Source organism: Carettochelys insculpta, chromosome 9, assembly GCF_033958435.1.
Source record: "Carettochelys insculpta isolate YL-2023 chromosome 9, ASM3395843v1, whole genome shotgun sequence".
NCBI lineage: Eukaryota > Metazoa > Chordata > Testudines > Carettochelyidae > Carettochelys > Carettochelys insculpta.
This window is the reverse complement of record NC_134145.1, coordinates 13,207,968-13,223,008: the sequence shown is the minus strand read 5'-3', so window position 1 is coordinate 13,223,008 and position 15,041 is coordinate 13,207,968. Positions and strand designations below refer to the sequence as shown.

At 38.9% G+C, this 15,041-nt stretch overlaps 1 protein-coding gene across 2 annotated transcripts in view; it reads left to right on the top strand.

The window, feature by feature from the left end:
* Positions 1-15,041, top strand: part of USP24 (ubiquitin specific peptidase 24) — a 106,430-nt gene that overhangs the window by 68,347 nt on the left and 23,042 nt on the right. For both annotated transcript variants that reach the window (XM_075003525.1, XM_075003524.1), the window contains exons 41-54: positions 665-809; positions 1,288-1,407; positions 1,873-1,998; positions 2,234-2,332; positions 4,149-4,231; positions 5,442-5,583; positions 6,325-6,444; positions 6,851-7,071; positions 7,789-7,913; positions 8,322-8,463; positions 8,804-8,954; positions 11,806-11,901; positions 13,044-13,147; positions 13,981-14,094. In XM_075003525.1, coding sequence (XP_074859626.1) covers positions 665-809; positions 1,288-1,407; positions 1,873-1,998; positions 2,234-2,332; positions 4,149-4,231; positions 5,442-5,583; positions 6,325-6,444; positions 6,851-7,071; positions 7,789-7,913; positions 8,322-8,463; positions 8,804-8,954; positions 11,806-11,901; positions 13,044-13,147; positions 13,981-14,094 — 1,788 coding nt within the window. The remainder of the gene's footprint in view (positions 1-664; positions 810-1,287; positions 1,408-1,872; positions 1,999-2,233; positions 2,333-4,148; positions 4,232-5,441; positions 5,584-6,324; positions 6,445-6,850; positions 7,072-7,788; positions 7,914-8,321; positions 8,464-8,803; positions 8,955-11,805; positions 11,902-13,043; positions 13,148-13,980; positions 14,095-15,041) is intronic.

Genomic DNA, 15,041 nt, shown 5'->3' with positions numbered 1-15,041 from the left:
AAGCATTAGTCATGGGCAGTGACCCTAATTGCCACCAGTGCTTCCATAATTGCTGTGAAGTTGACAAATAATTCAAAGAACTCATTGCTTCTGGCTCCCCGTGTGCTCAGCTAAGACTAAAAATAGAGGGCTGTGTAGCCTTGAACTTAGCTTCCCCAGTAACTGAAGCAGAAATAGCATCTTCCAAAAATTGCTTGCTGATGTTTGTGTCGTCTAATTCTTTAATCTGCAATAGTCACTTGATTTTTTTTTTTTGCAATGTTACATATTTTGGTTTACTTGTCCCATCATTCCATCTTTGGAGCACTTACACACCTTGGGACCACTTACTGCAATGAATCTTAAGCCTTGGAAATGGACTAGTTCTTTCTTGGGTATCCTCCGATGAGAGCAAGTTTCACGTGTAGGAAAAAATTATCTCATTCAACAAAATGAGTAGCATTCCCTGATGTAGGTCTATGGAATACAACTCTAACAGCAGTTGTGAATCAGGCTGTTGAAGGGGGTCACTAACCATCATTTGAATGTTTTTGTTTTTGTTTTTGTTTTTTGTTTTTCTTTGGTAATTATAAGTGGGTTATGTAGTCCTAACAAGATTTGTTAGAATTTAAAACTAGGGAGTGTGACTAGATACTAAATGGATCCCACATGTGGTTTTCTTTAGGTGCAGCACAGTGGATAGCCGATTAGCAGCCTATGAAGTACTAGTGATGTTGGCTGACAGCTCACCTTCCAATCTTCAGCTTGTTACAAAAGAGCTGCTTTCTATGCACCATCAGCCTGACCCTGCACTTACCAAGGAGTTTGATGTAAGAAAGATGTCTTGACGCAATCTAAATTCTTCAGTGTGATTAAAATACTGTATTAGATACTTACGTATTCCAACCACAAATATTACAGGGCATTCATTTTAAAGTGATGATAATCAGATCTGAATTAATGCATATCTTTCTCAAGAGCAAGCACACTTTTGAGTCTTGCACAATCACCTTCATAAAATTATTGCCTAAAAATTCCTGGCTGGTTTGATTTTAAAAGCTACACAACTTTGTAGGCTGTCTTTAGGCATCTTATATTCAATATTGTCTGTACAGCCAAATACAACAATTTGTGTGCATTGCTCTCACAAATTTGACCCAGATCTCAGTGAAATGTATAAAAATGCTGTTTAACAGTTTTCATTCCTTTTCAGAACTGCCTTTAATGGTAGTAAGTGATTGAATACAGGCTGTTGCAGTCTGTACTTTCTATAATGTACTAATACAGAGATGTCGATTTTCTCTTTAGTATCTTCCACCTGTGGATAGTCGATCCACCTCAGGATTTGTGGGACTAAAGAATGGTGGTGCCACTTGTTACATGAATGCAGTCTTCCAGCAGCTATACATGCAGCCAGGTCTCCCTGAGGTACATTTAACTTCTTACAAATGCCTTCTGCTAGCCCGTACTTACTTTTTTACTGTAAATCAGAGCTGAGTACAGACAAGGGGTTTCAGTCAAATATTGCCAAGCACTGGAAAACTAGTCAAATTATCCTACAAATGTTCACTTAGTTCTGCTGTAAATTAATTCAAGTCCCAAAACTGATTCCAGCTCGTAGTGTGTGAAGGATGCTGAAAGGTTCAGGATGTGCAACTTCTTAACTTAAATGATGGGTTATGTCAAAATCATTTTTCAAGGATTTTTAAGCATTTATTGTTTAGCTCTGCAAGTTTTATCTGAAATACAAGTATTTATTCACAGATTCAGTTTTGCTTTCTAGAAACACTTGTTGGCTTGTTTGAACATGCAGTAGTAACCAAATTACTAATTCTAAGTTCTTGAGTGATATTTTTGCAAATAAGTTGTTACAGTTGGTTATTTTCCCCCAAGGCATTGCTTTCGATTGATGATGATATGGACAATCCAGATGACAGTGTGTTCTATCAAGTTCAATCACTCTTTGGCCATTTGATGGAAAGCAAATTGCAGTACTATGTACCAGAGAACTTTTGGAAGGTATCTTTTTTTTTTTTTTTTTTTTTTTTTTTTGTTCAGCCTATATAATTTTCCTAATTAGTTTATATGTGGTACTTGGATTGCAACATGATGGAAAAATGTCAATATTTATGACCTTACTTGTAATTAAACATCTCTCTTATACTTTTTACAGTACATAGAAGCCATACACTTGTAAATTTCACTTTTTACAGTGGTGACTATATGAAACGCATAATCTTTTTGATCTTTATAGATCTTCAAGATGTGGAATAAGGAACTTTATGTTCGAGAGCAACAAGATGCTTATGAATTCTTTACTAGTCTTATAGATCAAATGGATGAATACCTCAAGGTAGAACTGTGCATGGGTTTGTTGTATTTTGGTAGGATTTTTGTCCCTGCATCTTTGGAAAGTAAAAGACTGTGTAGTTCTCAACATTTTTAGGAAAGTGCACCAAAATCTTACTAATATTTCACGTAGTACAGAAGTTTAAAATCAACTTTGTTTTTGCCCTGCCAGACATCCAACTTGCTTTTTAGATGGACTTTGTGTGGCACCATGGTTCTGATAGAATCTGAGAAGTTCATAGCTTTTGGCTTTTGCACATTAAATCTGCTAAACTGATTTCTTGGTGTAATTTGCTTGTTGTGTCCCAGATTCTGGGCAAAATAGCTTTGATTTCATACGTTTGATAAGTAAATATAATTCCTGTCAGTCTGAATTTTTCTGATGAAGCTTGTGATCCCCACCATTTAAATCCCTGGTAATGCAATTTTAGGTCAAGGCCCCACGTGATTCATAGTATAAATGTCATATCTTAGGCTAAGTTCATCATATAACAATTGTGGTGATTTAATATTGTATTTTGGAGGGAAAATTGTTCCCAATCTAATCTCCAGGATGTCATCATTTTGTGGGGAAAGAGAGAGAAGTGTCATTCATAGTGACTACAAGTGCGTTTTTAGAAGGCAGAAAATTAAACTGTTGTATTGCTATGAAAACAGGTGCATTTGGTATTTAAATTACATAGCTGATTCAGTGAGGGTGATCAAATCATGCCTGTCTTTTGGATTCAGTGATGTGAGGAACATGTGCATTGTCTGAGACTAGGACTGAATATTTTGTTTCCATTCATTCTGGTTAGTGATAGAATAGGGAGCAAAGTTAAGGTGTCTTTGGGTGACCTTAGCAGTTTACTTTATATTATGGAGGGCTAAGAATTCCAATATTCTCTGTGTTCCCCTCAAGTTAATGACATCTGCATCTTTAACTTTTATTAAGATGGAAATGTTTGGCTTGGGAATTTTCTTTTGGCTAAGAATTGCTCAGTGAGATCAGCTCCTGTAGCACTTGCAACTTATGCATGCAGGTTGCATTGCTCTCCCACACCCAAAGCAAGGCCCTTTATCTTTCTCTCTCAAAGTATGGCTTCACGCCTCCCACTCACTCAGTTACTCCCTTTACTTTGAGGGGTGGTACTTAAATCAGTCTTGAAGAGCAGTTTCTAGTCTACTCATCTAATTTCATAGTAGCCAAAATGTGTCAGGCCTCCATAAACCAACTCCCCCTGTCTGGATGTTGGGAGCTGTCAGCTACATCTGCAGTGGGGCCATAATATATTCAGGAACTACTTGAGTTCCTTCCACAACTTGCCTTCTGCCTATCTTACCCCCTCCACTAGGCCCAAAAAGCACCACAATTTATCAGAGACCTCCATTCTTTGTCCAACTATCTAGGTCATTACATTTGAGGAAACCTAAAAAAATCGGGTTGATTTCAGGTTTATTTAACTTTAAAACTTCGCTTTCCAAATGCCTGTTCCTATTATCCTTAAGCTTTCCTGAAAAATTCTAATGTGGAATAAAATCACACATGCTGCATTTTAAATGAATTGATTTAGCTCTACCAAAATTAAGATGTGGTGGGAGAGTGATGAAATGGGGATTAAAATAGAAGACAATCATTCATTTTAATTTTAGACAGATTTGCTTTTCAAATTTTTGAGGGCATTCATCTGGGTGATATAATTTTTGCTTTTGTACTTTGCAACCGTAACACATTAGCATAGGGGTTTTATGTAATAAATTAAAATGGAACTAAATTAGGATGCTTGTTCTTTGTACATTCCATAAATATCTAGCTGATACTTCAACTTTGTCTTCAACAGAAAATAGGACGAGACCAAATATTTAAGAATACTTTCCAGGGCATCTACTCAGATCAGAAGATATGTAAGGATTGTCCTCACAGGTGGGTAACCAAGCTGTGTGAGGCATCATTACATCATGGTGTTTGCATCTGTCAGTACAGTTGCTATATGTTGATTAACGTGGGAAGAGGAATAAACTTTTAACTCTTGTAATCTTACTCTTGCAAATCCCTTTAATGTGCACTGATCATTTGCCCTGTAAAAGTACTCTCCCTAGCCTGTGTCCTACTGGCTCAGAATTCAGAAAGGCTTTTCCTTCTTGTTTAAAACTGTTCACATAATATTAATATATGACCAAAGTTTGGAGCATTCTCTGTTAGTGGTATAATGCCACATGATGTGTCTCAACTTCAAAAAGTAGCACATAATGATACTTTTGTAAACAGTGGGACTGAAATGCTTCCAGCGCCTTGTCCTATTATAGGAGAAATCTTGCATTCCCAAGCTAATATTCTAAAGCTTTCCTAATTCCTTATTGATCATCACAACTTTTTCTAATTACTGGCTCCAAAACAGAAATGGAAAGTGAGAGCAGGAACCTTGTAACTAGCTGTTGGCCACTTAGAACAGATCAAACAAAAAATAATTCCAAGTCACAGTTCTCTTGTGAAGCCTGGTAGGAGAGAGAAAATCTTAATCAGCAGCTGAAATCTCAAGAAAAGTGAAGGAAGTTCTGAACAAACATTGTAGTTGCTTTCGGAGTTGATTCTCTTTTAATGATTAACAAGCAGTCCTGTAGCACTTTAGTGTGTTAACAATTATTAGGTCATGAGCTTTTCTGAGTAAAAACAACAAGTAGTCATGGGGCACCTTACAGACTAACAGATGTTTTGGAGCATAAGCTTTCGTGGGCAAAGACCTGCTTTGTCAGATGCATCTGATAAAGCGGGTCTTTGCCCACAAAAGCTTATGCTCGAAAATATCTGTTAGTCTGAAAGGTGCCACAGGACCTCTTGTTGTTTTTGAAGATACAGACGAACATGGCTACCTCTCTGATACTTTCTTGAGTAAGACTCACTTCTTCAGATGATCCTCTCTTAATGAGTTACAGTTCCCATAAATGGTTATTTTATCTTTATGAAACTGATCAGCAGATAAGTAATTATGTTCATTTAGATGAAGCTGGGAATATATCTCCTATTTCTTGATTTCAATTCTTTGCTCTAACAATTTGAAGATTCTGTCTAGGAGGTCATAGCTAATGTTTCTTTATTCTCTAATATATTAATGTTTTTCCTTTCTTGAATCTAGGTATGAGCGCGAGGAAGCCTTCATGGCACTCAATCTAGGAGTCACTTCATGTCAAAGTCTGGAAATTTCATTGGATCAGTTCGTTAGAGGAGAAGTTCTTGAGGGAAGTAATGCATACTACTGTGAGAAATGCAAAGAAAAGGTATTTTACTTCTGTGAGGAGAGATTAAAACATGTTATGACATAGGCTGTGTCTACACTGTGCAGCTTACAGTGGTACAGCTGTGCCACAAAAGCCTTGCCTCCATAAGACATGCAGTGCAGTTGTTCTTAGTTGCCAAAGGTGAGCTCTCCTGATGACAGACTTAAACCACTCCTGATGAGGGTAGTAGCTGTGGCTTCAGGAGAGACTCTCCCACTAACAAAGCACTGTCCACTGTGATGCTTTTTGTCATTAATGCTCTTGTTGGTCTGGGGTCAGGGATGTGGTTTTTTTTCACACACCTGACCAACAAAAGTTTTAGGGACCTAAGTGAAGTGTAAATATAACCTTACTATTTCATTGTTTTGTACATGGATGTAGAAAGAGAGATTCCATCTGGTGTACAAGGGAACAGTAGTTTTCATTTGTGATCACAAGATGAAATCCAGATCTATAGCCTGATTAAACATAAAGTTCTGTCCCTTATGGCTTAAGTTTTGTATATCATGAACACTCAGATGAGCAACTGGATGGTAGAGGATGCTTTTTCTAAAGATGTAAATAATCCACTTTGTTTGGATTCTGTGCACATAGCTCATCTTGTGTGTGTGCACGTAACGTTGTCCTCGCACATTGTGTGCAATTGGAATGTTATACTTTTAAAAATCATTTAGTGAGACAGAATTGTGCAACAATTTATAACGGGTATCTAGCCAGAGGTAATTTTCTTCTCTCTTTAAGAGAACTACAGTGAAGCGCACATGCATTAAAGCTCTGCCCAGCGTTTTGGTGATCCACCTAATGAGATTTGGATTTGATTGGGAGAGTGGCCGTTCCATAAAATATGATGAACAAATAAGGGTAAGAAAACTGCTCTGTATTCTCTCCCGCCCCAATGGTTTTTCTTTAATTCCCATTTTTTCCTTCATCCTCTTCCTCGCAACAAAGGTTCTTTCAGAGACCATCATATAGTTGTCATCTTAGCAGTGATTAACGTCTGAATGTAGCTCCCTGTGGAGCCTTTGAGGGTCTGGGTCTGTCATCTCCACTTTATTTCCAAGTCCTTGATGGCCTGGAAAGCCAAAAGCAAAATTCTGCCTTTTAAAGAAATGTTACCTGACGTTTACATTGTGCAGACTGAAGCTCAGCGCTTTCGTAAGGTATTTCTAGTGTATATGGCATTGAGTAATTCTTTATACTGCTAGACTAAGCCGGTAACATACCAGATGGTGTGTTAGTTTAATCCGAGATGTTTGCTTTCAAACAGTTCCCCTGGATGCTGAACATGGAACCTTATACTGTGTCGGGAATGGCTCGCCAGGATTCCTCTTCTGAAGTTGGTGACAATGGGAGAAATACAGATCAAGGAGGTGGAGGATCCCCTCGAAAAAAAGTTGCCCCTACTGAAAACTACGAGCTTGTTGGTGTGATTGTGCACAGTGGTCAAGCCCATGCAGGGCACTATTATTCCTTTATAAAGGACAGGAGGTAATGAATGACAAGAATCACGCTTCAGTGCGTTAGGACCAGAGCAGCTGACTCTGAAGATGACTTGTTTTAAAAGGAACGTCCCGGGTTCTTTGTTAAATGTAGTGAGTCCTTTAAAGTGATGAACAGAGACAGGACAGGCATTGAAAACAAGCATCTCTGGAAAAAGGTTAAAATCTAGTGTGAACCATGGTCTAATCCTGTAATTATCCCAGCTAATGTTACTGGGTGTGCCTACTCTGAATCTGGGCATAATCTGCCCAGCCTGAGTAGGCAGGCTTATGCTAGTGAGCTAAAAGTAGCTATGTCAACATGACTTTGACATTACAGCTGGGTGCTCAAGTCTGAGTGGGAGGCTTGACAGCCTGATCTCCAGCCCAGGTAGCAGTAAAGCTATTATAATGTACTAAGCTGAGTTCTGCCATCACAAGGTTGTCTAACCAAGCTGGAAGGCTCTTTCCCAGATGTAGTATAGACATACCCATTAAGATCCCATGCAGGCTTGCAAGATTGGGGCTGTTTATATCTCAGTTTAAGATGACTTATTTCATGCTTTCTTATTCAACCGATTTTCTTTTTACAACTTTAACAACTGTTTTGTCCTTCACCATCAGAGCAGATCCAGTCTCATGAGTTTCATTGTTGGAGAATTTATATATTAGTTTAAGGCACTCCAAGCTATTTTGTAACTTCTTCTCTGTCTGTGTTTGACTATAGGGGATGTGGAAAAGGAAAATGGTATAAATTCAATGACACCATTGTGGAAGAATTTGAATTAACTGATGAAACCTTGGAATATGAATGTTTTGGAGGCGAATATAGACCAAAAGTATATGATCAGTGTAAGTATAAATAGAGGCTTAATGAATAGTGGGTTTGTTTCATACTAATTCAATGCAGAGCTAGAATTAAGTAAATTTTATCCAAACCTGTCAACACTTGAACTCAGAATGACTAGAATTAGAATGCCTTCAGTTACATTTTGACTACGAAACCTTCCTGAGCAATTTTTCTCTCCATATTACTGAGGAATGCTTTCACTGAGAATAATACTGATTGACCCTATGTCCTTGTAGCCCCATCCCTTTTGTGCTCACTTCCATGCAAATAGATTAGGAGTAAAATGGTGAATATTGCTTTATATAGCTTACCTTTTGCATTAATTAATTGTTTACCGGTATTTCCCCGGTAGGGATTATAAAGCTAATTATGCCTTCAAAGACTGACTTAAACCTTATTTTTCCTTAAAGCTAACCCTTATCCCGATGTACGTCGGCGGTACTGGAATGCCTACATGCTGTTTTATCAGAGAGTCTCTGATCAGAACTCTCCAGTCTTACCAAAGAAAAGTCGAGTCAGCGTTGTACGTCAAGAAGCTGAGGATCTCTCACTGTAAGTTTTTTCCTTCTATTGTAAGCATTTTGTGATATCTAGATATCATAGACAATCCTAAGAATAAAATAATTTCTGTGCCCAAAAAGAGCAGGCAGCATGCTCCATCTTTTTGAGACACGTATTGAGTGTTCTTTTATTGCTTCCATGAATAACTTTCATGCTCCTGCCACTGTTATAATGCAAGGTGTAACACTGACTCAAACAGCCTCCAAAATATATGTAGATAAGGATAAAAGCACCTTTACTAAGATGTCATTTTTCTCTTGATGTATTGAAAAATGCCTGGCAACATTATCTCCAGGTTCAGTTGTCCGCATTAAACTTGTCTGTCTTTTAGCTCTGCTCCATCTTCTCCAGAAATTTCACCCCAGTCATCACCTCGACCCCATAGACCCAGCAGTGACCGTCTCTCCATCTTGACTAAGCTCGTCAGAAAAGGAGAGAAGAAGGGACTCTTTGTGGAGAAAATGCCTGTACGAATATATCAGGTAGAGAATTCCAAAATACTGACTGAATGCTGCTCATGTCAATTTATGCTTAGGCATGGCAGAGGAGATGCACTGGTATGAAGCTGAACCTTCTGTTGTAAACAAAACTAGATTAAAAGTGGAAAGTGTTTCAAAACTGTTCTGATTCGTTCCTGTAGCTGTCAATCCCATGGTAAGAACTAATAGTACATCACTGTACTTTTGCACCATATAATTGAAAAACATCCATGGACAGATTCCCTGCCTTGAAGAGTGTTTAGTTTCAAACAATCTAAACAAACATAAAAGTTACTGTAGAGTGAGGAGGTTGTGCAAAGCTGGTTGAGAACAGAAGGGATGGAGCACTTGCAGTGAGTTTGAAATAAAAATAGAGAATGTGTTTGGCAGGTAAAAGGGAATTCTATCTAGCTGTTCGCACTTTGCTTAAAAAACAAGAACCGTGAAGGTGAGAAAAAAGGAAGAAACCAAAAGGAAGAGAGAGCCAAGATGTGATACATAGGTGTTACCTCTGCCTGTTCAGGACATTGAAGTTGGTGTAGTAAGAATGAAAGCCAATGCAGGAAGAATTAGCGATGTAGTTTAAGCATGGGAAGTACAGGAGAATTTACAGCACAATATGACATTTAAATATGTAGTCACAGAAAACAATTTTGTTTTAATCTTATAAGCAACATCTACACTAGCAAGTTCTGTCAAAATATTTTTCCAAAGAAGGGGCTATTTAGAAATATCCAGTGGAGCATCTACGCACACACAGCTTTCTTTTGAAATTAAATCAAAAGAACGTGGCTCTCCTTTCAAAAGCACTCTTCCACTCCTGTTTCAGGAAGGAAAGGTGCTCCCTTCCACAAACTGCTTTTGAAAGAAAACGTGTGTAGATGCTTCCCGAGTGCTTTTTTCGAAAGAGTAGTCCTCGTGGCGCCTGATTGTTTTGTTTTGTGTTTTTTTTGTTTTGTTTTTTTTTTTAAACAAAACCTGGCCCATTCTTTTGAAAGAATTGGGGCTCTGTGGACCGTCTCTTTTGAAAGGGCATATCACTCTTTTGATCCACTTTTCTGTGTGTGGAGGCATTCTTTTGAAAGAAGCTCTGTCGGAAGAGATCTTCTGGGAGGACTTCTTTTGAAAGGTTGCTGTAGTGTAGATGTATCTATAGTGAGGCATCTAGTGAAACATGCTTGAGTCTTTTGCTGGGTGAGTGAGTAAATTATTCTTTCAGTGTGGTTCATATGACGTTTTGGATAAAAATAATTGCCTTTATGGAAAACAAAACAGCATCAAAGGAAGGGAAGCAGTCCTTGTAATGCATGAGGTAATTGATGTCTCTTCCAATTTGCAAATTTCTCCCAGAATAAATGTGGACAGAGTTGGCAGCAGGGTTTGTTTCAAGGAAAAGTTCCAGGATTAGTATTACTGTGGTGTAGCCTGGGATTGCTGGTGTGAGAATATTTCTTAGATTAGGAAGCTGTGGACAGGAAAGGACAGGCCTGTCGCCTAGGGCCTTCTGGAGTGTAGGGTCATGATCCAGAATAGGTTGTGGGTTTTTAATGATGCGTTGCAGGGGTTTGAATTGGTCTGTTGTTGATCTTCTGGGGCCTATCTTGAAGTAGTTGGTTTCGGGGTATTGTAGATGCTTACATGCCTCCAGCTTCCATCCAGCACACATCACATGATCCATCATTTCTAGTCAAGCCCCTAGATACAATCACATCTGCTCTGATCCTGCTGACAGCAATCGAAAACTTCAAGACCTCTATCAAGCATTTATAAACTTTTTTACCCACTAAGAGAAGTAAAAAACCAAAATTGATAAGACCAGACAAATACCCAGAAACCAGCTACTTCAAGGTAGGCCCCAGAAGATCAATAACGGAATGCCACTTGTCATCACCTATAGACTACACCACAGTAATACTAATCCTGGAACTTTTCCTTGCAACAAACCCCGCTGCCAACTTCATCCACGTATTTAGTCTGGGGATACCCTCACTGGACCTAACTATGTTAGTTACAAGATCAAAGGCACGTTTTCGTGCACTTCCAGCAACATTATATATGACATTATGTGCCAGCAATGCCCTGCCACTGTGTACATTGGACAGACTGGGCAAAACTTTCACCAAAGAATAAATGGACACAGAGCAGACATCAAGAAACTCAATACACATAAGCCGATCAGTGAACACTTCAGTGGAGTGGGCCATTGTGTTAAAGACCTGAGAATTTGTGTCCTAGAGTACAGAGAATTTAAAAACAGATCACAGTGAGAAATTTGTGAATTGGAGTTCGTATTCAAATTTGGCATATATTAACATGTGGTATTAACAGAGACATCAGTTACCTCATGCATTACAAGTACGGCTTCCCTTCCTTTGATGCTCATAATTATCTCAGGCAGAACACTTAACATCCCCCCATCCTCCTCCTTTGATCCTATGTATGTGATTTCTCAGTTCTGTTGCAATTTTTTTGGATGCTCTGTACTTATACATGTCAGTCTGTATTGGAAATGAGATTGATGTGATGAAGTGTGTCTGTTCCATGAAAGCTGATCACCAGATAAAGCATTTTATTAGTCTTTAAAATGCTACATTTCTGCTGTTTTTTGTTTTGTTGGAATACAGACTAACATAGCTACCTTTCTGTTGCCTTTATGGAAGACTCTCAGTACTAACTTCCCCAAAGTAATACAAAGACTTCAGAACACAAACAAGTTTTGATTCCAAGTTTTGACACCAAACATTCCAGATCCTTCAGGAGTAGGTAGGGTTGGGATGTTAGTGTCCACTGTTACCTTGGAGTATGTAATGGTTTGTTGCCTTCCATAATTAACCAATAACCTCTTCCTCCACAGATGGTGAGAGATGAAAATCTGAAATTTATGAAGAATAGAGATGTCTACAGTAGTGACTATTTCAGTTTTGTTCTGTCATTAGCTTCTCTGAATGCTGTAAGTAGCAGGATATTAACCCTTGGGTGCTGTAATATTGGAAGGGGGAGCCTACAGAAGGCTGTTTGGGACCCAGTCAGAAGAAAAGCAACTGGGTGGATTAGTGGAATTTAGCATCTCCAGTTTCCCAGTGACAGTGTCTAGTTAAAAACTGGTGCTGTGTTCCTATTCCTGGTCATTGAAACAGTTGTCACTGGGTTGCAATAAAGTGTACACGAATATACAATTTTTTAAATTCATAAATGTAAATCATAATAGGGATGCAAGTTGCTAAGCTCTGGCTAGTTCCCTCTCTACATGAAGGGTGGATCACAGTAGGCTTGTCTACACTAGCTCCCTACTTAGAAGGGAGCATGGTAAGTAGGGTGTTGGGAGTTTATTAATGAAGTGCTGCAGTGCATATGCAGCACTTCATTAAGCAAATTCCCCCCCCGCGGAAACTTGGAAGTGCTGGCTCACGTGTAGCCGCAGCTCACCAGCCAGCACTTCAAAGTCCCGTTGCCCACCCCTCAAAATTTTGAGGGGTGGGCACTTGGAAGTACTGACGGGTGAGCCGCAGCTACATGTGAGCTGGCACTTCAAAGCTTAACACTTTGAAGTTGCCGCGGGAGGGAATTTGCTTAATGAAGTGCTGCATGTGCACCGCAGCACTTCATTAATAAACTCAACACCCTACTTACCATCCTCCCTTCAAAGTAGGGAGCTAGTGTAGACAAGCCCAGTTTATATTAACCACCTTCATATAATTCTTTTTCCAGTTCTTCGAAGTTTTGTGTTAAACAAGGCTTTCAGCTTTGAAAGGACATTATTTACAAGCCTGCAAGCTTTGGTATATGCTGTCTCTAGAGTTCGTACAGTCCTTCCTACTCGCAGTAATGGAGCAGTAAACAGAGCAGCATCTTGGGTTTGGTGGCGTCTTCAGCAAGTCCACATTTTAACACAGGTTTAGCTGTAGTTTTAGATGGCTCTTGTGTTCTGAGCTGAGGAGTCTTTGTATTGGTGTAAGTAAAATGTGGAGCCTGCCAATGTGCCTCCAAGTCCAGCAGAACTTTTAAAGAATATTTTGCTGTCTAATGATTCCTGTTTATATTTATAAAGAAAGTGGCACTGCTGGACTGGAGTGAATGTCTTATTTCTTTCAGACTAAGCTAAAGCACCCGTATTACCCCTGTATGGCCAAGGTGAGCTTACAGCTAGCAATCCAGTTCCTATTCCAGACCTATCTACGAACAAAGAAAAAGCTCAGGTAAGATTCATATTCACGTTGTATGGGCATATCTGATGAGATCTGCTGGCTTGTAAATCCTGTTACTTTTTGAAACATTGTGTTTGAACTCCTTGATTCCACAAATCCTTGTTGATATTCACCAGTACAACAGTACTGTTCTGCTGTGGTATTCCAAATACAAATGGAATTTACCCAACACAAGAAAATCCAGAGAACACTTGACAACCTGTTTCTTCTGCAGTTCTCTTTCTGTGGGTGTCATTTGTAAAATCATTGTGGGGGGATAGAAAAGACCATAAAGGTTTTTTAAATACAAGTAAAATGATCAGAGATTTTTTTTGTGTGTGTTCTGAATTGAAAAATAAGGACTCCAAATCCTGGTATATTTTGTGCACACTAGTAAATTCCTAAATTTTAAATACATATTTTTCTGAATACTGTAGCGTTTATAAAGTTAGAATGTTTGAATCTCAGTGCAGGAATGCCTAGACTGAATTTGAGAGCAAAATATTTGAGCCCTGATATTTTTTCCCTCGGTGTTTCACTGTTTTGTCTCGTGCTATCCACAATGTCTTCCATTCAAATCCAGATGTGGAGTTTTTACACACTGTTGATGGTTCGAACAGAGAGAGGTTCTGAGTTACTATGTCTAAATTGCTAAGGTATGTGTTTCAGTTCAGGAAACAATAACTCCCCAGAAAAAGGAGCCAAACCACTCCCCTTTGATTACCCAGTTGTGTCCTGCTGTCCTGAAAGTTGCACAGTTGAACTACCTCAGACAGATCTTAATTATCACAGTCAGTTGTGAAATTCTGCTGTTTTACTGATCCTGCTGTCTCTGCTTTTTAAAGGGTTGATACAGAAGAATGGATTGCCACCATCGATGCACTGCTTTCTAAAAGCTTTGATGCTTGTCAGTGGCTAGTTGAATATTTGGTTGGATCGGAGGGACGAGAGCTAGTAAAGTAGGTGCAAATATCCTATTTTACGTCAATATAAATAACATTTCAGAAAGATGTGGTTTGTCCAATACTAATAAAAGAAGAGCTGTTCAGTATCTTCCATATTCCTTAATCACATGTTTTGTAATAGAATTTGTCATTCAGTTGTGTGAATTTTGTTTTTATGAAGCCAATAAACGTCTTTCTTGGCGGTCACTTGATAACAAATAGGACTTCATGTCGCCTTCCTATTTGAGTCTGTTGATGGCTGATCCGCCCGATTTATGAAGCCACAGGCCTTATTACAGAAGAGGCAGGTATTGGTAGCTGTCAAAGGGGTACGGGGCAGTTTTTGCTGCTCTTTTCTTGTCTGTACTGTGGCAGGACCTCTCAAATTGTGCCACTCCCCCACAGATTACCACTGTCCACCAGAGACTATCCGGGCCAAGTTCTCCAAGCATTGACACAGATGCTGCACTTTCTCATGTGTGTCTTCAGCATGTCCTTGTATTGCTTCCTTTGGCCCCCCAGCGCTCCTCCATCTTTCCTTCAACTCGGAAAACAATCTGTTTTGGGAGACGCTGATCAGATATACGAACCACATGACCAGTCCAAAATATGTAATATCCATATAAGTGGAGAAACAAATATTTAATATAGTTTTAGTGGTTGCTTTGAAATGGGTCTTGAGAAGTTTATGTAGCTCTCACTTTTTTGCATTACAAGAAGAGATAAGAAAACACTTTTTTGACATGTATTTAACAAGATGGTTTGGAGGTGTTCTCAATTTTTTCTCTCAGAAGGTTGTAAAAGCTGGAACATATTCTTTGAATCAGTTTATCCACCCACTGACTCCTCTATAGTGAAGTCCCTAAATAAGCCAATGTCTCATTTTAAAAAAAAAAAAAAAAAAGAGTGCCAGTTAGGTGTCATTTCAGAATGCCTTTCACTAAGAATTCTTAAATTTTTTT